Source organism: Chlamydotis macqueenii, chromosome 15 (assembly GCF_036417535.1).
Source record: "Chlamydotis macqueenii isolate bChlMac1 chromosome 15, bChlMac1.mat, whole genome shotgun sequence".
Lineage (NCBI taxonomy): Eukaryota > Metazoa > Chordata > Aves > Otidiformes > Otididae > Chlamydotis > Chlamydotis macqueenii.
In genome coordinates this window covers 1186364-1211784 of record NC_141570.1, presented here as the reverse complement: position 1 = coordinate 1211784, position 25421 = coordinate 1186364, and the positions used below count along the sequence as shown (strand labels likewise).

The following is a 25421-nucleotide window of genomic DNA, read 5'->3' as shown; positions in this document are numbered from 1 at the left end:
GTTACGCCGGGGCTTAAACTCAATTTTCTTACAGAGAGCTTGGGGCAGGGGTGATTTTTCCCAAGGAGTGGCTTTTCCCTCCCCAGAGCTATATCAGCCGCTTCCCAGGGTGCTGCTGGATCCGCGCGTGCCCCTGCGGCATCGTGCTCCTTCGGGCGCGTGCTCCTCTTGGCAGCACAAGCCGGCGAAAGCTGCCCGGTGAAGGAGGCCAGCCGGGCTTCGCACAGATGCCGGCGCTCCAGGTATCTGCATGGAAGGAATCACGTCCCGAGCCTTGGCAGGCAACCCTACAACAACAACACACAGCGGGGAAAAAAACCCAGAGCCTTGAACCAAGGAACGGCAGTGATAAAGAGCTTTTATATTCCTGGGGGCTGGCCTATCAGCTTTTATTGCCCCTTTTTTTTTTTTTTTTTTTGTTTAGCAATGCAAATCCAATCCATTTTTAGAGCCACCCATCCACTACCTCTTCACACAGGTCAAGGGGAGCCTGCCAGCCTTTCAGCGGGACAAGTGCGGCGCTCCTTGAGGGTCCTTGTCCCTCACCACGACCCCTCCACCTCCAGTTTCTCGAGCCCACTGGTCGGCAGCATCTCTGCCATCGTCCCCGTGGGACCAGCAGCCACCAGGACTCTGCCTGCTTCGTTCCAGCCCCGCTCATGGCCACTGCTGAGCGTCGTCACCCCGCAGCCAAGGAGGTGACGGTGGACATCGCCGCCAAGGCCAGGCCGCCGCAGCCTCACTGGTACGAGCGCTACGTCCAGCCCTGCGTGGCCGAGCTGCTGGGCAGCGCGCTCTTCATCTTCATCGGCTGCCTCTCCGTGGTGGAGGACACGGGCGACACGGGGCGGCTGCAGCCCGCCCTGGCGCACGGGCTGGCCCTGGGGCTGATCATCGCCATCCTGGGAGGCATCAGGTAAGGGGGGGCACTGCCCCCGCCGCCCTCTGCACCCCCTCACCGGGGGCCGTGCGGTTTCCGTGGCGGGCAGGAGATGCTCAATCCGCCTCCACGCTGCCTTTTGGGTCTTTCCTCCCCAAATATCGGTGACCGCAGCCACGCTGCGCTGCCGTCGAGCCTCCGATAGCCGCGTGGTTGCTTGGGTGGTGGTCGTCCATGACGCCCTGAGTCTGGGGGAGTTTGCTGGGTTTTGCTTGCAACGTTTTATTTTTAGTGCCTTTTAATAAAAATGGTCAAAGCTGAAACAGAAGCGTTGCTTTTGAGCGCTGAGGTGTTTCCTTTCAAAAGGATGTCAGAATGGGAGCTTTTGACCCCTGTGTGCTACTCCCCTGCGCGTTCTCAGGTGAAAAATTTGGATTCCATTTACGAATGGTTTCAGTTCCTCAAAAGCAGCGTTTAGACGAAGCCACTCGTTGCAAATGGGGGGGTTTGGTGCTAAGATGTAGATTTATCCCGAAGGCAGAAGCTGAAGCAGTCCCTGGGGAGGCTCCTTCCCTTCCCTGTGGTGGGCTCTGCGCAGCCCCGGGATGGGGTGTCTCCGGGCTGTCCCTCCCGAAACGTGGGGACACAAACCTGCTCCGTCTGGGCTCACGTGCGAGCCCCGGAGCCCAGAGCAAACGGACTGATAATTTATCAGTGCCTGTGAGGTGGGGTAACGCCGCGGGGCGAGGTTTGTGCGGCGGGGCAAAGCCGAGCCCTCGGCACAGGGGAGCAGCACGGGGGGGCTTTGCGATGAGGGGCTGCGAAGGCGGCTCGGGGTCCCCCGTTACCTCTGAGGCCAGGAGGAGCTGGCTCAAGCATCCCGGGCAGGGAGATGTTTTAGAGATTTGTGTCCAAGAGGCTGGAGAGGAGCCTGGCTGGGGACGAGCGGGCCATGCCGGGGGAGAGTGGGCGCTCCGGATGGGGTTTGCCTGCTTTAGGGTCCTGCGTTAGCTCCCGGGCTGCCGCCCTTCCCGGGGGGACTCTGCAGCCAGGGCCCTGTCCGGCCGAGATGTTGGCCGGCCTGAACAACACAGCTTCTTGCTCTCCTGTGATGGGTCTTTAATTACAGCTGCAGAACGAGAGGTAATTATAGCTCCTAGACGCTCTGACTCATCGGCTTCACCAGCAATTATTATCAGGGCTGATCGGTTATGAAACTTGTTCATTAATGCATGTCCCGTGGTAATCTGTGTTAATTAGGAGGCATCTGAGTTTGCCTTGCACGTAGTCTTCAGGATGAACGATTTGGGTCTTCTCGCGGGGCGAGCACCGGCTCCTGCCAGCCGTCGCTGGGGACGGGGCGAGACTGGGGAAGGGCTGGAAAAGCCGATGTGTCTCCAGGCCGCGGCGAGCGCAGCGCCCGAGCGCCCGTGCCGGGGGCGAACCCCGTGCTGATGCTCCTCTCTCCTTTGCAGCGGAGGCCACTTCAACCCTGCCGTGTCCCTGGGCGTGTGGCTGGTCGGCGGGCTGAACATCACCATGCTCATCCCGTACTGGCTCTCCCAGCTCTGCGGAGGGATGGTAGGAGCCGGTCTGGCAAAGGTACGGATGCTCGGGGCGTCTCTTCAGCCAGGGCTGGGGCGCAGGGGCTCTCCGGCTCTCCCGAGCTGGCCCAGCCAGCCCCAACCTTCTGCCCAGCCAAATAATTCCCGACGGCAGCTGCTCTCCAGAGGTTTGCTAAGGCACGGAATGATGCATGGTGCCTCCGCGGCTCCAGCCACTTTCACGCACGGTGTTCGCTTGCCGTTCCGCTTACGGCACTGCGCCGTAAGGTTGATTTACCCTCAGTGCTGCCGGTTCCCAGCATCCAGCGGCACGGTGCCGCTTGGCCACCGCGCAGCCCTCGATGGCCGCACAGCCCTTGATGGCCGGGGGAGGCTCGTCCCGCCCGAGAGCGGTGGCCGCCTCGTTATCTCGGGAGAGGCTGAGAGCCTTTGCTAAGGAGTTTGTTTGCCAGGCGCTTAGGGCTGGCTTTCAGGAGGAAAGTGATGAGATTAGCTCCTCTTTAACCTGACGCTACGCCCGCCCACGCTGTCCTGCCAGCGAGCACATATGCCCACTAAAGCCCGCAATATGGAGCGTGGAGGGCGCAAACAGGGCTCCCCCCGCGCAGGCCGTGGCGGCGAGCGAGCGGTATGTGAACGCCAGCGGAGGGGCCTTCAGCGGCATCGCCAACGACGAGCAGATCCCCTCCATCCTCGTGGGTGAGATCGTCATGACCACCTTCCTGGTCCTTGCCGTCTGCATGGGCGCCGTCAATGAGAAGACCAAGACCCCGCTGGCGCCTTTCTGCATTGGCTTCACTGTCACGGTCGACATCCTGGCGGGGTGAGTCTGGGGGTCCTGTCCCCACGCGTGTTCCCAGCAGCTGCTCTCAGTGGGCAGGGGGTCAGGATGGGACCACGGGCTGCGGGGTTGGAGCCGGTGCTCGGAGATCCCTGTGGTGCTGGCTGAGCAGAGCCTGGGTGGGGGGCAGCTCCAAGCACCCAGCGCCAAGGGTCCCTTGCTCCCTCCTTGGCCAGCACTGCGGCTGCTGCATCCTGCACTGGGGAGGGGACAGTGCCCCTGGGGTGGGGTGGGGTGGGGTGGGAATGGGGCGAGATGGGGATGGGAATGGGGCAAGATGGGGATGGGATGATGTGAGATGGGGTGGGACGTGCCCCCTCGCAGCCCAGCACAGAACCTACTGGCCAGGGCGCTGGAGGAGAGCCAAGCCCACTGCAGAGGCTGGCGAAAGAGCCCGTCGGCCTCCCCGACATTTTTGGGGAGAGCTGCTGAGCGCAGCCAGGCCGGGTGCAGGAGCGGCCGGCGGCTCGAGCCCAGCGCGTGGCGCTTCACCCAGAGCAGCGCTTGTAACTCGTGGGCTGATAAAAGCGCTGGGCTGCGCGGGCGGTGTTTGCCGTAGGAAGCCCTGAGCAAACAGGAGAGGGTTTATCGGGGCCGGTTCCTCCTGGGCGTCCTCGCGGCTGCTGGAAACGCTGCCAAGCTCGGCCTCGGCACGGGCGGGCGTTTCGGGTGAAGAGCCTGGGCCGTGCGCCGTGGCAATCGGACGACGTGTGCGCGCAATTATGGATGTTAATGGGCGGTTTGGCTACGGTGCTGCCCCCTCTAGCGGGACTCAGGGCTCCCGTTTAAACAGCGTGCAGACCTCGCCTGCAAATATTGATCTGTTGCCGTTTTCTTTAATCTGTGGACACCGTTGTCTCTCCTGCCCTGCTCCGCTGCCTACGCGCAGCACAGAGCTTTCCCTGTTTAACAGCCCGGCTCCCGTAAGCCCCAAAATAGACCCAGCACCCCTGCTTCCCCCCGGTAGCGTGCAGCCGCTGAGCGAGGGCAGGTGCCCGCTGGTGAGCAGCCGCTCGGGCCTGGGCATCGTTACCCTGCGAAAGCGAATTGTCCCCCGCGCATGGAGCAGCCGTGCTTGGATGGAGCCGGGGTGGTCCAAACCAGGGGCCAGACCCCCAGCAAGGAGCCCCGGGAGGGGTACGCTGCCGCCCCTCACACCCCTGCTTCGCCCCGTCCCTGCAGCGAGGAAGATGAGCAGCAGTTTTGTGTCCCGCGGGGCTGAGGCGGCCGGTTTGCTCCTCTTCCAGGGGCGGCGTGTCCGGGGCCTGCATGAATCCCGCCAGAGCCTTCGGGCCAGCTGTGGTGGCAAACTACTGGGACTACCACTGGGTCTACTGGGTCGGGCCCATGGTGGCTGCCCTCCTTGTCGGCGCGCTGCTGAGGTACGTGGCGCCCTTGGGAGCGGAGCCGTGCAGGCTGACCCCCCCTTCCCACCCTGCCGAGGGCTCTGCCCTGCGGCTGTGTCCCTGCTCCCTGCGTCGAGGCTGCGAGCAGCGGCTTTTCCAGAGACGTCCGAGGGCTGGAGGCTCCTTTCCCTTCACCCTCCCACAGGGACGGGGCGACAACCGCCTCTCTCCGAATCCATATGTTTGCTGCATCCACATCTTCTTGCGGGGCGAATCCGGGCTGGGGCTGGCGCTGGGCTGCTGCTGGGTTTCTGTTCCACCCTTGCGATGGCAAAACCCCTGACCCTCAGTTTCTCTCCTTTACCTCCCCGCAGGCTCCTGATCGGCGACCGGACCACCCGCCTGCTCCTGAAGTGATGGCGTGGAGCCACGCGCGTGCCGTTGTCGCTGACCTGCTGCGGGCGGCTGGTGCGGCTCAGCACAGCCGGCGTGAAGCTCTCTGCTCCTCTTCCTCACCATCCCACCTCTCCTCCGTGGTTCCCCTGATGCGGCAGGGACAATGGAGCCGAACCCCGCAGCCCTGTCCTGGCCGCAGGGCTGGGCAGCACCGGACCCCAGGCGTCTGCCGCAGCGGTGGGACCGACTCACCAGGGCATCCTCTGACCCACAGCTGTGCCCACGAGGTCCCAGCCTCCCCCGGCATCGGTCCTGCGCAGCGTCCGTCCCGCCGGGGCTGTGCCTGGGTGTCTGCGGCGCTGGGGAGCCCTGTGCCCTCGGGGGTGGGCACCGCTGCCCTGCGCTCGGGGGGCCGGTGTCTGTGGCCATGGCCAGGACGCTCTCCAGGAGCATCTCCAGCTTCCAGCAGCCTCTCCAGCTCCCCAGAGCTGCTGGTTCCCAGACCTGGTGAGGAGCCGGCCCTAATCCCGCTGAGGCAGCGGGAAACTGAGTGCAGCAGCCGTGCCCCGGGACCACGCAGCATCACTCGCCGGCGCTGGCACTGATCGCTCGCTGACTTCTTTGTGGCGGTGTTAACGCCGAGGCCCGACGCAGCCGGCTCGCCTTGCCCTGGCACCTGCCTGCGGGAGCAACCCAGCCCCGAACGCGGCTGTGGGCGCCGCCAGGCTCCGTGCCCTGCCCCACGCCGGCTCCTGCCTTTGTCTCTCACTCGAACATCTCTGCTCCCTCTCCCCCGGCTCCCTCCTCGGCACCCGGCCTGGGGGGAGCCCACGCCCCAGTGCCGCAGGTCGCTCCTCCAGTTTGTGCCGCGGGTCGGCTCCTGTCCCTCGCGCGGGTCTGGGACGATGCCAAGTGGCTCTTGCCCGGCCTGCCCCACGGATGCTGTGCGCCGGGAGATGGGAGCTGTGGTGGCAGTCCCGTTTCTGGGAAACCTCCCGGCACCAGGAGGGCAGGGGGCGAAGCACCAGCTGGGAGCTCGGGACGGGACGGGGCCCGGCTGCCACGGGCAGGAGCAGCAGCATCCTCCCGGGGCCGGACCGCTGTGCAGGGCTGCGGCTGGCAGCGGGTCCAGGGGAAAGCCCTGGGCGAAGCGGGTGCTTCCTACCGCTCCTCCTGGGCTGCTGCAGGCAGAAAAGTCCTTGTTGTGGCGGGGAGGACGTTCCTGGCATTTTGATGTCCCTTGGGGCTGGCAGAGCCCTGCACAATGTCACCTCTCTATTTTCAGCTTTCTCTTTTTTCCCAGCCCGGGAGGTGACCCACGCACACGCACACAGATGTGTTCTGTTTTAGAAAAGGACGAGGCTGTAGAGATGCCGGAGCGAGGAAATGCCGGGATGAACGCGTCCCTGACTTGGCTCGCGCGTGTTTGCTGCTCTCGCGGGGCTGGGCCGGGGGCTGCCGTACCCCGCGGTGGGCGGCACGGGCCCCAGGTGAGCCGGGGCGCAGGACGCCGCTCCTCATTCAGGAAGGAAAATGATGCAAGCCCCAGGAGACGACAAATCGCATGAAGATGTCACCAGGACCGTTGTCATGGCAACGCCACAAAAATTGCCAAACCAGACAAGGAGCAGAGGCGCAGCTTCCGCCCCACGGGGACCCTCGGGGGTGTGGGAGCGGGGGTCACGGGGAGCCACCACGGGACCCCGCTTGCCCCGGCCCCTGCTTGGGGTGCAGAGCTCTGCGGAAGAGTGGCTGCAGGCCGCTGCCGCGCTCGGGCGCGATGTGCGCCCACCTTCCCCCCTCGAGAGGAAGCGTGGCCCCACGGCGCCGCAGGAAACACGCTTACGGCTGCAGCTGCCTCCGCGCGGGGCCCGCTCCGTCCTGCACCCCGGCTGCGGGGCTCGGGGGGCTTGGGGCTGGCGACGCCCCTGCTCGCGGTCCCCGGGTGCGGGTGAGGAGGGCGGGAGGTGGGGGGTGGCCCATGCGTGGCTGCCTGCGACTCCCTGGTTTGCTGTTGATGTCTTCAGCACCTTCATTTCTAATTTGTCAGGGTGACTTTTAATAAAGCATCTGTAATACCACGTTGTTTTTCCCTGAGTATTATTAAAGAACTTAATTTATGCTAATTAAATACCAATTAACTTTCAAGCACTTAATGTGCTTTAAGGACATAAAATACATCTCATTCCCATCCAGTTAAATTTGCATCAGGCCCGGCCGTGGGTCTGCACCGTGTTTTATCGGCACATGGATCCGCCACAGAGCCGGGACGTTGCCCGGTGTTTTCCAGGTTCCTCACGCCCGTTGGGACGGAGACGCCGCCCGGGAGCGGGGCAGGCGTGGGCCACCAGTGCTGTGGGCGCCTGTGCCCCGCGGGGCAGTGACTGCTGCAGCTGGGGGCGGCGAGGGCGCTGATGCTCACGCCCCTGTGACGCAGAGCCCGGGGGGAGCCCGGCGTTGGCCAGACCCAGACCACAGGACCGCCACCGCAGCCGGTCCACACCCCTGCAGAAGCCAGCACTTTGGGGACACGGGGAAAAAACCAGTGTGTGCGCCAGGAACGGCATCAGAAGGAGGTTTGTCTGTCCTTGCATCTGCGCGAGGCTCTCCTGCGCTCACGCTGCAGCTCTGTCACGCTGGATAAACATCCTGGTTAAACACTGACGGGGAGGAAAGGCGCGCTGCTGCCTGCAGCCAGGCTCCCGGGTGCCAGCCCACCCGCGGGGAACGGCCGCGTGTTTGTCCGGGACGGGAGGCTCCCGAGGGATGGACGCTGAGCTGGGCTGCTCCTCCTGGCCCGCGTCCAGCAGCGGAGGAGCCCGAAGCCCGGCGTGCAGCCCGAATTCGAGCCAGGCTCCATCCCAGCCTGCGCGACACCCCGGGCCACGCCGGAGCTCTTGCTGTTCCGCGCCTCGGTCCCATGCGATCCCCCGGTCCCCGGCGAGGGCAGCTCTGTCCAGCCCGGCTGGTGGCTGCGCGGGATGCGGCCGCTGGCAGCATCGCGCTGGAAATAGCTGGTACGCAGCTTGCCAGTGGCGAATTCATGAGTCGGGTGGTTCAGCTGAGTCCCCCTCCTCCCAGAGCTGCCCAGCTCCGCTGCGCTGCAGGCTCCCTGGAACTCGCGGCTGGTTGGGAGATGGGGGGCTGGGGAGCCAGTGGGTGCAGCACAGGGTGCCCCCGGCCCTGGCACGGTGCTCGGTGGGACGTTGCCCATGCGCAGGGCAGCACGGCTCAGCGCTGGGCTGGGTGACGCGGTGCTGGCCGAGCGGTGCCAGCCCCGTGGTGATTGTTTGCCGGCGGTGGAGCCTCACCGGGCGACGTCTCCCGGCCCGCGCCATGCTCACGAGAGGCTTCTCATCGGCGGGCAGAACAACGCCTCGCTGTTCCCCCCCGACCCCTGGCCCCGCCGTCCAGGAAAGGAGGAACCCCCATATTTTTTTCTTTCTAAATTCTCCCCTCAGACGGCTTCGGGATCTCTGGCAGTGAACTCCCCCAAAGCCCCCCCCGAAAAGAGCAGTGTCCCCGGGCAGAGGCAGCGCACCAGGATGCCAAGAGTGCGGCTGCAGCAGAGTGTGATGGATGGACGCTTTTTGGAACACGCCCCACGAGGGAATCTGGGAACTCTCACTCTGCCCTGCTGAAAAGGTTTGCTTTGCTGGTCTGCAGCTGGAGAAATCCTTGAAAAGGAAGGGTGATTTCATTCTTTCAGCTCCTTTTGTCCGTCGGGCAGAGCTGCAGCGGCTGCGGAGGGCAGGCGCAGGCGGCAGCGCGTGGGGAGGGCTGGGGGCAGGGGGATGCTCTGCCCCGCGCCAGCACCCACAGCTCAGGGCCGGGGCTGTTCCCCAGCGCCCACCTGCTCCTGGGCTGCCCGGCCCCCTCCTGCCTGCGGGAGCAGACCCTGGCTCCCACCATTGCCAAAAAAACTTCAAAAACCATGAACGGCACTAAAATCCGGACAATGGCAGGGCAGTGGCAGCACCAGCACGAGGCAGGGGGGTTGCAGACCTTTTGTGAAAAGGCCGACGGATGCACAGCCCCCAGACCCCTCCGGTGCTCGCGGGCCTTGCAGGGGAGGGGGCACCCGCAGCCACGGCCCTGTGCGAGGGGCTGCGTGGGAGCGGGGGGCCGCGTGGCTCCCGCAGCCCTCGGCCCACGCACAGCCCCAGGAGCGGGCAGGGCGGCTGCTGCGTGCGAGGCTTCCCAATCTCTTCCAGCCATCCCCGCGCTCGTCTCCCGGGTGCCGGTGCCGTGGGGAGCTCCCACGGGTGCTCGCTGCCGAGTCGGGGCGTCCCGGGGGACGAGCGTGGCGGTGGCTGCGTGGGCACCGGCACGGGGGCACGAGGGACAGCGGAGGTGGGCGATGACGTGCGGAGCCGGTACCGCGCGTGAGCTGGCATCTGCATGTAGGAGACGGGGAGCGCGGCGACGGTACAGGGAGTGGGAGTCTGAATGTATTCTGGGGAAGCTTTCAACGCCGCGCCATGAGCGGGGTCCAGGCGGCGCAGGGACAGCACGGGGTTGGGGGACGCGCCCCAGGCTGGGCAGCATCCCTGGCCACCTGCCACATCCCTCACCGCCATGCCACGTCCCTCGCCACGCGCTGCGACCCTCGCCTCTGTGCCGCCTCAGAGCGCCACGCCAGCCTCCACTGCCGCATTTACTCTGCGGCGCGAGAACAGGGGGCTCAAACGCCAGAGCAGCCTCCCTGCCAATTAGCGCGTACGCAAAGAGCACTGACGAGTGTCGCCGCCATGTGCAGAGCTCCGGTGGCAGCCGGAGAGCTGGGGGTGTTTCACGGGGGGCAGGCGGCGATGTGCCCAGCTCGGCTTTGGGGGACTGACCCAGCGGTGCCAGAGCTGGCCCCCCGGCAGGGCCAGACCCCGCAGCGGGGCTGGCGGAAGGGAAACGGAGGGAGGGGGGCTTATCCCTCCACTTCCCACCCCCTGCTCCTCCTCCTCATTTTATTGATCTGTAATTTCCTTTCGCTGTCACCGGCAGCCCACTTGGGCTCCCCGGAGAGGAGCCAGCACAGAAATCTGCATCCCGGGAGGGAGCCCGGGGACAGGGCGGTGTGGGGGCCGGGACCCCCGGCGCCCCGCTTGCCCCCCGGCTGGTGGGGGAGCCCAGCCGCTGATGGCCACCGGGGCTGCACCTCCTCGCTGCCCACACGCAGCCTCGCTTCCCCGGCCCCGGAGCGCTGCTTCCCCCGGCATCGCTCCAGCTGGAAGGATTTACATTTTAAAGGGTTTTTTAAATGGATTTGGATGGATGTTTATTTCCAAGAGAATTTTTTTTTTTTTAATTTTCAGCTTTTGCCGCTTTGCATGTTTGTGGAGAGGAAATAATAAACAGAAACCACAGAGGGCAAAGCCTCGGGTAACTGGTTTGTGCTCACGCAGATGTGACGAGCGGCAGTCCGGGTTCAGCCCCGTAACGCCTGGCCCTGGCCGCGGGCTCCCTGCGAGTGCTGGCGGTCCCGCTGCCTGGCCCACGGGCCCCTCTGCGCCCCACGGCTCGGCCCTGGCACTCCGTGACCCCGGCAGGATCACTGCGGGGGCCATTGCTTGCCGCCACCCCTGTGCCCAGCGCCACAGCCGGCATCCGCTCACAGTCACCATGGAGACCCGGGAGGAGGATTTTGAACCAGCCTGGAGAAATTTCTGCCCCCCACAGCAGTGCATGGCCTCAAGCTCTTGCAGGGGCTGCAGAGCCGACTGCACGGCCCCACATGTGCCCATCCCCGTCCCCATCCCTGTCCCCATCCCCGTCCTCCTCCAAGGTCAGCCACGACGCAGGCGGCTGGGGCTGGCCTGTGGGCTCTGTGCTGGGGCCAGCGCTGGCCTTCGGGCCAGGGGGAGGGCGAGCAGGAACCCCCCAGGCTGGAGGTGAAGGAGTCACTGCCCCAGGGCACCCCTTCTCCTCCAGACCCCGTGTTATTCCGTCGTCCCCAATCACGGAGATTCGCCCGTAGCAGCCGATCCTGACGCCGCCGGCCAGACACCGAAAGAAGAGTTTTGATCGCTCTTCGCTGGGTTTTGGAGGATGTGAAACCCCCCTGGTTGATTTTAGCTGGGAGGAATCTGGGCAGCGGAACTTGCAGGCTCGGGACACTTTGGCTGCGTGTCCTGGCCACGCCGGCGTCGCAGCGAGAGGCGCGAGGGCGAAGGAGCCGGCCGCAGCGGCAGGACGTGCTGGAGCGAAGGCTCGGCGGAAGGGGAATGCTAATCGGGCTCTGCGCTGGCAGCAGCCAGAATGCTGCACAATAAATAGCCATTTTAATTACCGCACAATATTTACGAGATTGCTTCCTCATTTGGGAAATTAAAACAAATGCTCCATCAAAATGATCAACATGGCACGGGGAAGCGCCGGGCTGATAAAGAAACACATCGGCTGCTAATGAAAGAGTAATTGGCCCCTCGGCGCTGGCGGGGCTTCCTCCGCGTCTCTGCCACCGCGGCGCAAATGGCGGCAAAGGGGGTCCCCAGCCTCACCAGCACGTGGGACGGGTGGGACGGGGTCCCTGCCCAGGGGTCCCAGCTGAACGGCCCAGGCCCGCGGTGGGAGGGGGCGGGAACGGGGGGCTTCGGCAGCTGGGCCGCTGCAGAAGGAGGACAGGCAAAGGCTGGGCAGAGGATGCTGAGCCTCTCTGCCCCCCGGGGGTCTCCTGGGGGGGCTGTCCAGAGCTGCCCCCGCTCGCCCGCCGTGCTGCAGCCCCCATGTTATTTCCCGAGCTGCGGGCCCTGGGGTCCCGCGGGGACTGGGGACTTGGCTCTGATTGCAGAAAAAACTGGAGGCACGGGGAAAACCCTCCCAACCCGCAGTCACGGGGCAGCAGGGGGTCGGCGTGGACTGACCCACGGTTTGGGTTCCCGAGTGTCTGCCGTGGGGTGCGAGGGGGGGCGGCTGCCCCTGGGTACCGCACCCCCCGGCTGCCCTTCCCCCGCGCTTTCCGCAGCCCCTTTCCCCTTTTCCTCCCTTTTTTTTTTTTTCCTTTTCAGCCTCCCGTTGCCATGGGAACCGTGACATCCTGCGCCGGGCGGAGCAGAGAGCCCGCGTCTGCCCGGGGTGCCGCGAACACGCGCGGGGGCTCCCATGGGTGGGTGTCCCCGAGCGGGGGCTCTCCCGGCCGCCCAGCACTGCCCTCCCCCTTGCCCCGCAATAATTACCGGCCCGGTAATTAGCACGGGATCGTTAAGCCCGAGCCCGGTGATGCTGCCCCGGCAGCGGGGTTTGGAGCGGGTGTTGTTGGGGTGCATCCGAAATGGGTCAGGCGGAAGGCTCCCACGGGCATCGGAAAAAGCAGCGGGATTTCGTTGTGACAGCCCTGCAAGCCGTTCCGAGGGAGGAGATTCCACCTCGAACGTGTCAGGGAGGGAACGGCAGCATGGCCCTTCCCGCACGAGCATCCGTGCGTCGAGGGCATGACGGACACGGTCCTGGCTGAGCCGGGAGCGCCAAGGATGTCACCTCCGTTCCAGGAGCAGGGGGGACGCCTGGGAAAGCCCCAGTAACACCTTGTGGGTTGTCCCCAGGCCCCAATGCCCAGGTTTCATGGAGAGGTTCGGAAGGGAAACGGAGCGGGAGAGCTGGGAAAGCCCGGCCACTTCTGTGTCCCCGCAGCCGCCGAGCGCCGAGGGTTATTTCCACGTGAGCACCCTGCAGCAGCTCCCAGGCAGGGGGTGGTGAGTGGATTGGCCAAGGCCTGACCTCCCAAACTCAGAAACAGGGATAAAACCTCAGGAAAGCGGGAGTTTTCACAATACTCAGTGCCCTGAGGACCTGTGGTTCCCGGGTCTCCGTGGCCCTTCCAGCTGCCTGCAGCTGGAGCTGGGACGCGCCCCAAGGAGCCGGCATCCTCCACTCCCGGGTGCTGCGGAGCTCCCCGCTCCAAGACGGGGCAGGAAGGAGCCGGAAAAGCCAGAAAACAATTTACAGCTTCCTCCAGATGGCAACTGGTACGATCAGGCTAACAAACGCAGACGAGCAGGCGTGCGGGAGGGATAAACAAACCTGGCAGCGCACGAGTGAACCCACCCACCGCGATTTACAGCACAAAATCCCACGTGGGCAGGGCTGTGCTGCACCAGGGCCGGCGGCGCGGGCTGGGGAGGGACCCTGGGGCGCAGGGGATGCAGTTGTCCCTCCAGCCCGCTGCTCGGGGATGTCCTTGGGCACACGGAGCCCAGCTGCAGCTGAGGTGCTGCTGTCCTGAACCAAACCAAGTCGTTCAGTTAGAGAGGAGTGAAAAACCTCACACAAATGCTTTTCATTCAAAAATTCCTTTGATTTCTAACTCAGTAAAGCAGCAGGTCTTCCTGGAGACTTTTTTTTTCAGGTTTTTTGATGAAACGTTTTCAAATATTTCTGGAAATTCATCAACAGGTGGGTTGCTCTGTTTTCCTTTTTTTTTCCATTGCCTTTCCTCGCCAGCTTTGTCTGACTTTAAACACTTGCGGTCTGAGCGGTACCGCGGGGTTCCGTGGGGCTCCACACCACGCAGAGCAGACCAGTTCATTTGCTGTTCTGGCACTGGATGCGATGGATTTTCTTTAGGGGATCTGGAAGGAGAGGAGTAACCCAGCCGCAGAGACGTGATGCCACGGGTGGAGACGGCAGCAACGTCGGTGGCGAGGCTGCGGCCAGGCTCATGGGGTCACCGCTCCTCGGAGGGAAGGTGAGAGGCCTCGGCCGTGGCTATCGTAGCCCATCAGCGATGCTCCGGTGACACAAATCCATGCACTTGCCTTCGAGCTGGAATAATCTCCAGTGGAGAATAACACGAGATAAAAGTGGCGAGAAAAGGCAAACCCCGCCCTGCGCTAGCGGGAGATCTGTGCTTCAGCCCAGGCTCACTCGGAGCAAACAAGCAGGGAAAGCCATCCCATTTTCTGTGGAGCATCTGTGCGAGGGGATTTGCGCGCTCAGGGCACGCCGGCAGTGACGCTGGGATAAGCTGCGGGTGGACAAAAGCCAAAGCTGTGGCGGGAACGTCTGTCTGAGGATTTCCAACTCCCGGGATTTCAGGCACCCAGGTGACAGCGCTCTGGACGCTGGAGCATCGCCCGGCGCAGCCCCAACCCGCAGCCGGGCGCGTTTGGGCTGAGCGGGCGGGGGTTTGCGGGCCCGGAGACGGGAGGGGTTAGCGGCTCAGCTGTGAGGAAAGCCCCGCCAGGCAAAGCCTGGGAAGAAGTCACGGTGCACTGGGATCAGCCCCGTAACTGAGCCTCGTTGTTACTTAAACCTTCACATCAGAATGTTTTTCTGAGCCAGGTGACGAACCGCGTGTACAAAACCAGCCATCCCCTGCGAGGAGGGGTGCTGCAGAGGAATCCGGCTCTGGCGGGGACGACAGCTGGAGTTTGCCACAGCACAAGCAGAATTATTTTGCACGGCAGAGGAGGCAGGTGCTGCAGCTCCGTCCCGAGAGTTGGGATGGGATCGCAGGGGCCTCGTGGCACCCCCAACACTGGTGACACCAGTGGGTGTGCGATGCTCCTGCTCCCCCTCTGCTCTGCCTCCAGCTCCGGCTCCCGCGGCCGCGCCGGATTCACCGCTGCGCCGGCCCAGCCTGGAAGGCAGCGGGAGATCCCCGTCCGTTTGGATCAACAGCGAGAAGTAACGACCGCTTCCGATCTTACAGTCATAGGACAGGAAAAGCGCTTATTGATCAAACAGTTTTGGAAACAAGCAGCAAACCCCCGAGGATTTTACCACTGACTTCGTTTAAGCAGCGGTGCAGGAAGGCGGTTTGCTGCGGGCCATTTCTGGGTACATGAAACAGAATTAATTTGTTGTCCCTGAAAGCCAGCAGACAGGAATATGAAATATTTAAATAGCCCAACCATGTTTGCAATGTGCTGAACCACGCGAGCACCCGATGTGCGGCCGCGCTTTCCACGCGCGCGGGTTTGGAGCACTCGGTTCCCGCAGCTTTTTGGCAGATTTGGTGCCTGTGCCCCTTGCCGGAGCGAGCGGAAGGTGCATGGCTGCGGGGCAGCGAGAGGCGCAGGCTCCTTGTCTCATTCATCTGCGGCTGCTTTGCCTTGAGGAGAGATGGAAGAAACGTCGGTGAGCCTGCATCGTGGTTTCACCCCAGTCGGCAACTAAGCCCCACGCAGCTGCTCGCTCACTCCCCACCAGTGGGATGGGGGAGAGAATCGGAAGAGTAAAAGTGAGAAAACTCGTGGGTTGAGATAAAGACAGTTTAAAAGATAAAGCAACAGCCATGTATGCAAGTGAAGCAAAATAAAGAATTCATTCCTTATTTCCCATCGGCAGGCAGGTGTTCAGCCGTCTCCAGGAAAGCACGGCTCCGTCACGCGCAACCGATACTTGGGAAGACAGGCCCTGAACACCGGGCGCTGCAAATCCGCACGCTGAGCTGGGAAACGGCTTCCTTCTCTCTGCCCCACTGCCCCTCACAGCCCAGCAGCTCCCCGCTGGGAGCTGCACCCCCAGCCCGTCCTCGCGTCCCGGCTTGCTCTGGAGTGCCCCCGAGTCCCGGGCAGAGCAGCACACTCCGGCCAGGAGTTGGGGAGCAGGGCACGAGCTCTGATGGGAGCGGTGGCTGTTCCAGCCGAGCATCGCCGCCCGGCCGTGCCCCGTCGGCTCTCCCCGTTGCCGGCCGCTCCTGAGGGCTGGTGCAATTCCCAGGTGCCAGCGTCCGGGCTGCTTTGTCTTCAGGCAGCGCAGGCTGCAAAGGATGCTCTTCCCCGTGGTGGGTGGGTGTCTGGGTCTCTCCTTACAGGAACGCAGCTTCTCTCCGCCTCGCCCCGTCCTCTCTGCATGGAGGATGTGAAACACGCAAAAACCGTGAAAGCAGAAAGGGAAAAATCAGCCCAGCTGATGTCGCCTGCCCGTCACCCGCTCTGCCCTTCACCCCTCCAGGTAACACCTCCAGCTGAGCAGCAAGGAGCTTGTCCAAGGTTTGGTGGGACCAGGGCTCGCACCCCAAGCCCTGGGTGACCCCTCCCAGGACTCCCCCAGCCCGCATCCAGCCTGCTGCTCCTGCTCCGGCCCTCAGAAAGCTTCACACCAGCCGCGCAGAGCTGCAAGGGGGCACGGGGAGATGCAGGGCTGGGACCCGCTGCTCGCGGAGTGACCGCTGCTTGGCTGCGCCCAGGTCCCTGCTTTCGTGTCCCCTGTCCCCGCTCCTGGGTCCCCTGCCTTGGCCCTCCCGGCACGCTGCGGGGACGAGATGGCATCCGCCGATGGAGGTAGAGGCCGCTGAGCGCTGCCGAGACACCTTTATATTTCATTAGAGATTGACTCTTCCTCCACCTGCTTCCTGTGGCGGATTTCGGTCCCTAAGAAACAAATGCTGGGAAAAAAAAAAAGAGAAAAATCTGTTTTTCAGCTTCTTTGGATTCTTTAGAGGAAGCCAGGCACCAAGGGAGCAGCATCCCTACATCAACGCAAGGCTGGAGGCTGCAGCGCGCTAGCTGTGAGCTCGCCTGCGCTCCCACGCGAGCCGCTGCTGCGGGACGGCAGCTCCTGCACGCATCCCATCCGCAGCAGCTCGTGTGTGTGTGGAGGCAGAGCTTGCTGAGGAAACGGGAAGAATTCACCTTGTCTTCTGGGATTCTGCCTCTTTGCCAGACTTCGGGGCTGGCTCTCCCCACCCCGGTGCAGAGCGGAGCCGGCCGGCACCGCGGGCACCTGCCTTGGCGCAACGCCCTGGGTTGTGCGATTCCAGCGGGTTTCTGACCCCAGCTCCTGCGATCTCCACGTTGTGGTTCGGGGGTTTTGTTGGAAAGGGCTTGCGTTACTCACCTCCTGCAACCCCGACCCCGCAGCCTCACGCCAGGCTCTCCGCTCGCGCATTTCCGACAGCGAGCAGCAGCCCTGCAGCGCACTGGGCGCCTTCCCGTCCATGAAGCAGCTCCTCGGGTGCCTGGTGGGAGGATGAGGTCCCTTCCTCGGGATGGGACATCCGGGTGGCTGAGGGGAGGCCACGGAGCCCATGGGCGGAACGTGCCTGGGTTTCACAGCGCGGCCTCCACCGTGGCACTGCCAGAAGGAAAGGAGAGCCCATCCGCCCGTATCGCCCCGGTTCGGTGCCCTGGGCCGTCCGACGGCAGGAGCCCGCGGAGGGGAGAACGCCATGGAGAACCCGCACGATGGCGGCAACAGGGCCGAACCGGGCGCATTTCCCCTCTGCCCTGCGTGCTGCGCTCCCCGGAGAGCGCCGGCCCCGAGCCGTTGGCGTGCTCGTCCTCTCCCCACACCTGCGGGGACTCCGCTCGCGTTAACCGGTACAACCATTTCCTCAGGGGAAGGAGCTGCCAGGATGCTCAGCCCGGCGTTTCAAATGTGGAGGGGATCTGGATTTTCACTTCACCTCCCGTGAAAATTAGCACGGTCTTGAAAATCCTGCAAAAATGGTAAAATAAGGAAAAAAGAAAGCGACCTCCGGAGAGCAGGACCTGTACCTGGCTTTTGTACTCCTCAGCCCAGCAGAGTGGAAAAAGCTTGCGCGTGAATATTAACAGGATTATCACTACTGACAGGGGAAATTAAAGACGTGCTCTCAGCGGTTGCTGCTGCGGCTGGGTTCCGTACGCAGCAGGGGTGCGGGCTGCCTTTGGAAAACGGGTACGTGTGGGAAAAGAGCAGCGGAGGAGCGGCAGGCAAAGCCCAGCGTTTGCCATTAAGAGGAGAATAACTCAGCGCAGCACGGCTGCGCGCTGAGTGCAGCACGCGCCTCGGGTAACGCTCCCCTTTCCCTCGCCAAAGCAGGCGGGAAAGGACCCAAATGACCCGTTATTACTGCCATCACGACTCTCGCTCCTCGAGCTGCTCCCCCTCCGTTCCCCTGCCGCGAGGAGGGGTCCCTGCGGCTCGTTTCTCCTTCTTGGCGTTAAAATCAGGCGGCGCTGGGGGTCAGCGGCCGGCCGGGCTGTGGAAAGGCATCGGCAGGGCGGATCCATTAGGTTTTATTATTGTAATGAACCCTTCGGAGCTGCGCGTAATGGCAGCTCCGGGCCCATTTCTGGTACGGCTCCTGGGCGTTTAATTCCTCGGAGCCGGAGGAGCGCTCCTCGGAGAAAGAGCCGGTGGGACGGAGGGCCGGCTCGCCGCGGGGCGGGGACGGTCGCTGTCACACGGCTGCAGAGCCAGAATTAAATCCCAGGGACGGGAATTTAGGAAGGCTTGCTGTTTGTGGAAATATTTCCATTGTTGTGTTTCAGTTACGGTTTGTGATTGGAGTTTTCGTTGCCTCGGCTCCCGGGCCAGGCATTTTTTTTTTACTGCTATTATTACCGTCGTTATTGCCGTTATCATCGCCACCACTTGTTCAGCCCCCCGACTCCTGCTCATGCCCCTGCACTCCCCACGGCGCTGGCACGGGGACCGCTGCCCACGCCGCTGCCAGTTTCCCGTGACCCCCATGCTCTCGTGGGCCAGCGGCGGGGTCCCCCTGCGACCCCGGGGCTGCACCGGTGCGGGGACAGACGAGGGGTGACGGTTTTGAGCAAGAAGGAGGCAGATCCAGACCGGATTTAAGGAAGGACTTTTTTCCGCTGAGGGTGGTGGGCACCGGCCCAGGCTGCCCGGAGGGCACCCAGCTGGTGGGTGCCCCCCCACCCAAACCCGCCCGCGGTCCTCTGATTCCCCGCAGGTGCGCTATGCAAATGACACTCGTGGGCGGAGCCTCTCCAGGCACCGCCCACCGCTATGCAAATCAGGATGCAAAGCAGAGGGGCGGGGCTAGAGCCGAGCGGCGCGGCGGAGGGCGGGGCTTGGTCAGGCCAGGCAGCGGCGGGAGAGGCGGGGCTTGCTATGCAGATGAGGGGCGGGGCGGAAGCGTTATGTAGATGAGGGGGCGGGGCCGCGCCGGGTGTGTGTCGGTGCCTCCCGCCAGCTGCAGCCAGAGGTGCCGCGCGCAGCCCAGCCCCGGCCCCAGCTGCAGCGGGCGGACCGCGCCGCGCCGAGCCGAGCCGGACCGAGCCGAGCCAGGCCGAGCCGGCGGCCCGCGCGGAGCATGGCCGAGCCGCCGGCGGCTCCGGGCCCCGAGGGCGAGGAGGGCCCGGTGCGCTTCGCCCGTAAGGGTGCCCTGCGGCAGAAGAACGTACACGAGGTGAAGAACCACAAGTTCACGGCGCGGTTCTTCAAGCAGCCCACCTTCTGCAGCCACTGCACCGACTTCATCTGGTGAGAGACCTCCGGGACCCCCCCACCCGCTCCGGGACCCCCGGCCCGGCGGGGCTCCCCCGCGGGCTCTCCCCCGGCTCCCCTCAGCTGCCCCGAGCCCCCTCTCCCCGCGCCCCCCGCCCCTTTCCCGCACCGGGCAGGGTCGTTGCGGTGCCGGTACCGGTGTCTCACGCCGCCTCTCTCTCCGCAGGGGCTTCGGCAAGCAGGGCTTCCAGTGTCAAGGTGAGTGCCGGGGTCCTGGGGGGGTTTGGGGTGTGGGGGGAGCAGGCACCGTGACCCGGCCCCAGGAGCGGCCCCGCCCGCGGAGCATCGCCGAGCCCAGGCGGGGGAAGCGGCTTCGTCATTTTTGTTAATTAACCGAGCAACCGGTCGGGGCTTTTAAAAAAGCCGGTCGGGTTTCGTTACCGGAGATAAGCGCCAAGACTTTAGCTGAATCCTCCTCCCCACCCCCCCAAAAAAAAAAGCAGAGGGAAGTTCATCGTTTTCAGCGTCCTTAACAGGCAAACGTGGGTTTTAACGGCAGGCGGGCGGTCGGGCGCTGGAGCTGCGCGCTCTGCGGGAACTTGAATGGCTCCGTTGTGTTGCTGGGGAAAAAGGAGGCTGCACAACAAAATACGCTGCGGTAGCTCCCGGGCCCCCATGGCCGGGGTTCTTTGTTCTGGTGACGCTGGGATTCTGGAGGGGCTCTTCAGGGGTTCACCGTGTCCCCTCGGGGAGACGGGAGGAATAAACTGGGCTTTTTCTGGCTGCTGGGTGCCCCTTTGGCCACGGGCTGTGCGCTGCGGGGCGCCTGGCTGGTCCCTGTGCCGTGGCGTGGGTCACACCTGCGTGAGCTCAGGGCCTGGGCTGGGCGCTGGGACCGCGCTGCTGCTTGCAGCGAAATTTTGCCCTTACAAATATTTTGGGCAGAGTTTTATTTTGGCTGGTGGCTGAACCCCAAGCTGAGGTATTTTGCATGAGAATAAAACAGCGGTATAGCTCCGAAAGCTCACCGGGAGCTCGTCTTGGCAGCCTCCGCTGTATCCGAAGCGGAAGGCAGCCCCCCGGGTCGTGGCGTGGTGCAGAACCTGCACTCGAGGTGCTGTGGGGGGTCCTGGGCTCGGGCGGCAGCTCCGCCAGCTGGGGTGGGAGGGCTTTGGCTTGGGCGCTCTCGGGAGCATCCCTGCGGATGCTCGGCCAAGCGGTGCCAGTCTAGCCCAGTCTGCGTGGCACTGCTACTCATCCCAAACGCTTGCCTCGGGAGTATAACGTCAGGGGAGCAAAAGCATCGCCCTGCCGCCTCCCAAACCCCCCCTGCCTGAGGGCCCGGCTGGCGTTGGCAAGTGGAGGAAAGCGGGTGTGGAGACTGAAATGTGTCCTAGTAGTGTGACTCAAGGTCGCAGCTCCCCGGTACCTGGGGTTTCACACCTGGGCCGTTAAGTTGCGTTACTCGGGGTTTGTGCAGCTCGTCTCTCTTGCTGTGGGCCTTCCCGGGTTCACCCCGCCGTTAATTCCCTGGCTTCCCTTACGGTGCAGGCAGTGTCATGCTGGGCATATTTGTGCGAACACAACGCCCCTGAGATCTGAAGTGTGCTAGAAAAGCTAGTGGGGACCGGGTGCTGGTGGGGCTGGGGTTTTCCTGTATCATTTCTAGTGCTTTGCTCAGTCCCACCCAGAGCATTCAGTATGGGATAACCTGAGCCCTTTCGGGTCTGTGTGGCTCTGTTAGGAGCTATCGCCCACACCTGTAACCACGCACCTGCTTCAAGGCTTATCCTTAAGTGTTTTTACCTGGTGTTAAACCAGTCTTCAGTGGGAGGGTCAGTAAGTGGGTCTTGCTGGTCTCAGACCTGCTACCGCACAGCAGCTGGCCTGCAGATGGGGAGCCCCTCCACCAGCTTGTGGGGGTTAGGCAGTGCAGCCCCGTCCCGCGGGCCGCGGAGCAGGAGCCCCTGGGAGGCTGCAGCGGCTCCAGCAGCGTTCCCAGTAGCACACTGTGCTCAGTGGCATCTCCAAAGGTACGTGACTGGTCTGTAACACCTTTCTGCCTTAAGAAACCACTTTCCAGGTTATTCTGCCGTTACAGACGTGAAAACCGCGTCGCTGTATTGCAATAAGAAACTGCAGACTGTGCTATGTAGAACAGACCGATCTTTACCCCAAATACCTTCCCCAAATCAGTCATCTGTGGATTTTCACATACATCCCCTTCTGCGAGGTTCCGAGGTCGCTGGGTGAAAGCGCTCCCACTAGTGAGGCAGTGCGTGGGCGTGATCCTCGTGACAGCGAAAGCACGGTGCAGTTGGTGCCCCACCATGGAAGGCACGCTGTGCCGCCGCGCGGGACGCGTCCGGGTTGGGAAGTCAAGCACGAGCTGGAAGTTGTTACCGCCTGCCGTCTGCTTTGAAATCACGGCTGCCCCGGGAAGGAGAACTCGGGATGCCAGGGCTCCCATCCCCACGGCGTGCCGGGTGCCGCTCCCGTTGGCGTGAAGCGCGAGACCTTGGGTTTGTGCCCCACACGCTGCGCTGCAGCTGCTGTCCAACTGGGTAAATGAGTCTGTGAGGAAGGGAAAACCTGCGGGGGAGCTTTGGGTGAGGGGTTCTCTCTTCAGCTCTACAGTGAGCTTTCCTTGCAGTGATTAACTCTCCCTTTATCGAATGCAGCTTTAATTTAATTTTAACGACTTCCCTGGCTATTTTACCCTGCTGTTTGGTGGGGATGGCTGGAAATGTCGCTAGGGCACATGCCCGTCTCGTTTCTGAGCTGTTTCCCATTGCTGTGCTTGCTTTAAGTAGGTTTTCACCTGTGCCCTGATTTCTTTCTAGGGCATTTGCAATAATTAGATTGTTAATTAGCTCATTACTTGTGACTTTTGGCAGGAAGTTAGCAGAAACTGACTCTTTGTAGCTTGAAATACTAATGGATACCACAAATGCCACTTAATTGCTTGCTAATCTGCTTCTTATCCTTGTGTACGATCTCCTGCTTACCCTTCTGTGCACGGTGAGGCTTCCTGGGCTAGGGCCTGCCTTCGAGCCAACAGCACCTCTGCGGGTTGTTCCTCCTCAACCTTCTGGGTGGTTAAGGAGAAATATCGATGTGTTGTGGGTGTTGGAAGACCAAAGTGCCGTGGCTGTGCCTGGAGCTGCCAGGCAGACCAGTGATTCCTGGGGGAATCTCGACGTGTGCTGGCTCTGTGTACAGAGGGGCTTCTGGCTCCCTTGTAGCGACCTGGTGTAGCTGGGAGGTACGTGAGCTCTGCGTGAACTCATAAATAACAAAGGGGTGTAGGTGTTCTCCCCTTCCCGCGTTTTGAGATCCAGCTGTCCGATACCGTTACCAGGGAATAGAGGAGGAGGGAGAGCAGCATCTCATTACCCACAGGCTGTCTTGGAGAAGGAACGGCGTGCGGCTGAGTTACAGCTGACGGCTTTACTGGCTTGCTTCTCCTCACTTAAGAAGTGCTTTGAGGATGGTAAAGGAAAGGGAACTGGTTTGAAAGCTGGCAAGAGTGAATTTCTTGGTTTTCTTCTTAGAATGTGCTGCTTCTGGGAACTGGCAGCTTTCTCTTCATCTTTCCTGCTCGTGTTCCCCCCTTGCCATCCGTGGGGTGTCTTTCTCCAGTTGTCCAAGCAGCTCTTGGGTTGCAGATCAGGGCATGTTCGGAGGTTTTGTGAGTGGGGCACCTCGCCAAGAGCTGGGTTTCTTGTACCCGGAGTTGCCAGTGCAGCGGCTGGGCTGGGCTCCCACCTTGGCAATTTGGGAAGAGGTGCTTGTACCAAGGTGAAGAGCCCTGTAACATGATTCTCACTTAGGAGCAAAAAATAACCTGCATCTGCTACTGCTTTCATGTGTACAAAGTAGAAAAGATCTTGGAAAGAGGAATCTTGGTTCCTTAGGAGGAGAAGGGAGAAAAAAAAAAGACATCATTTAGTAATGGATGCTTAGATCTCATGCAGTAACTTTTCTGGGGAACATGTTTACTTCTTATCCCCGGTTATGACTCAGTTAGCAAAGATACTCTTCAGATTTAATCTCTCTCCAACCTCATACCAAATATAATTCCTTCTTCCAGGTTTTCTTCTCCCTGTCCTCCAGATCCCGTGCTCTCGTTTTATTTTGTCTTTTCACAATTCAGCCTTTGACACCGAAACGAAGCGGCTGGAAAATGTCAGACAGGCCTTACCTTTCAAGCAAGTATTTTTCTCTTGCTATCTGCCTTCAAAACCCACCCTTCCTTCCCCCACCTCTTCGCTGCCCTCCAGACGGAAGTGAAACCCATAACAGCTCTGGTCTTAACTGCGGCTCCTGCCGCTGCGACGCCTTTGGGTTTGTCGCCATTAGCTTCGCGCCAGCACCCAGCGCACGCCTTTGTTGACTGTGTTAAGCCAGTGAGAAACAAAAGCAAAACAAACTCCAATCATTCAGAGTTGCCTCAAACCCAGTAATTTCGTGTCAACACATTATGCACGCTGGAGAAATGTTAGTGTTCAAATAGACTAATTAAAAATGTTACTGCAATTACTTTTGCAACACAAATGATGCTAATTATATAATGCTGCAGAAACTGGAAGCATCGTGTCGGAGGGTTTGTGTGTGCCGTGCGGCGGTAGCGCGGACCTGGACACCGCAGCCGTGGGGCGGCGGGCGCCCGGTTCTCCGGCCGCGCGGGCTGCGCCGCGGAGCAGGTAGAAATAGAAAGGGGAAGTCGGCTTGGTCCCCCGCGCTGCACCAGATGGTCTGTGGTTCTGCAGAACTGCGAATGAAAACAGAGTCGATGGGGGAAAATGGGAAGGAAGATGTGCCCCTTCGCTTTCTGGTCGAAGGGCCGGGTCTCCTTCAAGGCCTGGCTGTGCAGGGCGCGGGCTGAGCAGGCTTCCCCGGCGCCTGCGGCTGGGGAAGGAGATCTGCTCTGGAAGGAGATCTGCTCTGGAAGGAGATCTGGGCTTGCAGAGACCTCTTGCAGTGCGGGGTGGCTGGCTATCAGATTCAGCGGGGATCACTTGATATGTCAAGCCCCGTTCGTGTCTCCTTACAGGGTTTATTTGAGTTTCTCAGTGGAAGTGGTTTCTCTTTTCCCTCCCCGTTTGCAGTTAGCGTGGTAGGTTTTTCTTTCTTATCTCCTGAGATAGCTGCCATTCGAATGTGATCTTTGATAACGAGGTGGTCTGCTTCCTTCCCGGAGTATCGCTCGCTGGCCGCTGTCGGCAGCAGGAAGCCGAGCAGGGGGTCTCGGAGCCAGCCCCGGGGGGTTTGGGGGCGGCGGGAGGGTTTGCAGCACGTCTAGCTGGGGGCGTGGGCTGGAACTCCACTGCAGAGCTCAAACCGCCTCGGTATACCAGCCTCTGCCATGATTGTTCTCCCAGTATTGAGTCTTCCAGAGGAATTTAGTGCCTGGGCTGTCTCTAAGGAGACTTCTCGGCAAGCAGCGCAGGCATTGCTGCGTGCCCGCTAGCTCGCTTGCGTGCGGTTCTACCAATTCCCACAGCATAGGGGCTGCGGGAAGAGCGTGCAGGGCATCCCTGTCCCAGCAGCCAGTCGTGGGCGGATGCTCACCCGTCTCGGCGCCAGCAGAGGATGCTGGGGCTGCGAAGCAGAGCAAGACCTTGAGGGCTTGACACCTGGTGTGGAACAGGAGGTGGGATTGGATCTTCTCTCAAAACTTGATGTGAATTATGTGAACTGATGGGGTTTTATCTAGAAGCTCGAGTTAGAGGAGTTGCATGAGTCTGGCTGGTGGGCTGCTGCCCTCCCAGCCAGCAAGCACAGCTCCTCCTGCCTGCCTTTGAAAAGGCAAAAATCTAAAATCACTTGAGACGCTCGTCAACGCCGTCCCATCCCCCTTCGGATTTATCAGCAAAAAAGTCACAGGATCCTGGTGACTAAGGAATTAACTTCTAGCTGTGCCCATAATTTGGTTCGGAGCAGAACTGCTTGGAACAGGTCATTATGAGGTGTGGAGGGGAGTGTTACAGTGCCGTCCCCTGGTCTGAATGGAACCTGTGTGGTAACGAGAAAGGGCGCTTGTAATGGTGGGTGGGATGGGATTTTGCCCAGGAGGAACATTTGGGTGGATTTTTCCTGCAGAAGCCAGCTGTGCAGAGGATTAGTGCCATACATCAGCACAAGCAGAGCTGTGGACCTGCCGGGGTCTGACCGTGGGCTGGTCCCCTTCTTGTGCGTGTGGTGGGGCTCCAGCATGAAGGACAGCACGGAGCAGCGGCGGAGGGCGTTTGCAGTGCTGTGCGATTAAT

General features: G+C 62.0%; 2 protein-coding genes across 3 annotated transcripts in view; both read left to right on the top strand.

The window, feature by feature from the left end:
• The first annotated feature begins 659 nt into the window (after nucleotides 1–659).
• Nucleotides 660–5270, top strand: AQP8 (aquaporin 8). The gene is made up of 5 exons (XM_086760182.1): nucleotides 660–916; nucleotides 2356–2482; nucleotides 3054–3268; nucleotides 4534–4668; nucleotides 5007–5270. Exons 1-5 carry the CDS (start codon nucleotides 660–662, stop codon nucleotides 5047–5049), a joined length of 777 nt encoding a protein of 258 aa, XP_086616308.1. The 3' UTR covers nucleotides 5050–5270.
• Nucleotides 5271–18932: 13662 nt separating this feature from the next.
• The window catches only part of PRKCB (protein kinase C beta), a 112096-nt gene continuing 105607 nt past the window's right edge, over nucleotides 18933–25421 (top strand). For both annotated transcript variants that reach the window (XM_086760257.1, XM_086760256.1), the window contains exons 1-2: nucleotides 18933–19185; nucleotides 19376–19407. In XM_086760257.1, the coding sequence (XP_086616383.1) occupies nucleotides 19016–19185; nucleotides 19376–19407 (202 nt within the window). In that variant the 5' untranslated portion in view covers nucleotides 18933–19015. The remainder of the gene's footprint in view (nucleotides 19186–19375; nucleotides 19408–25421) is intronic.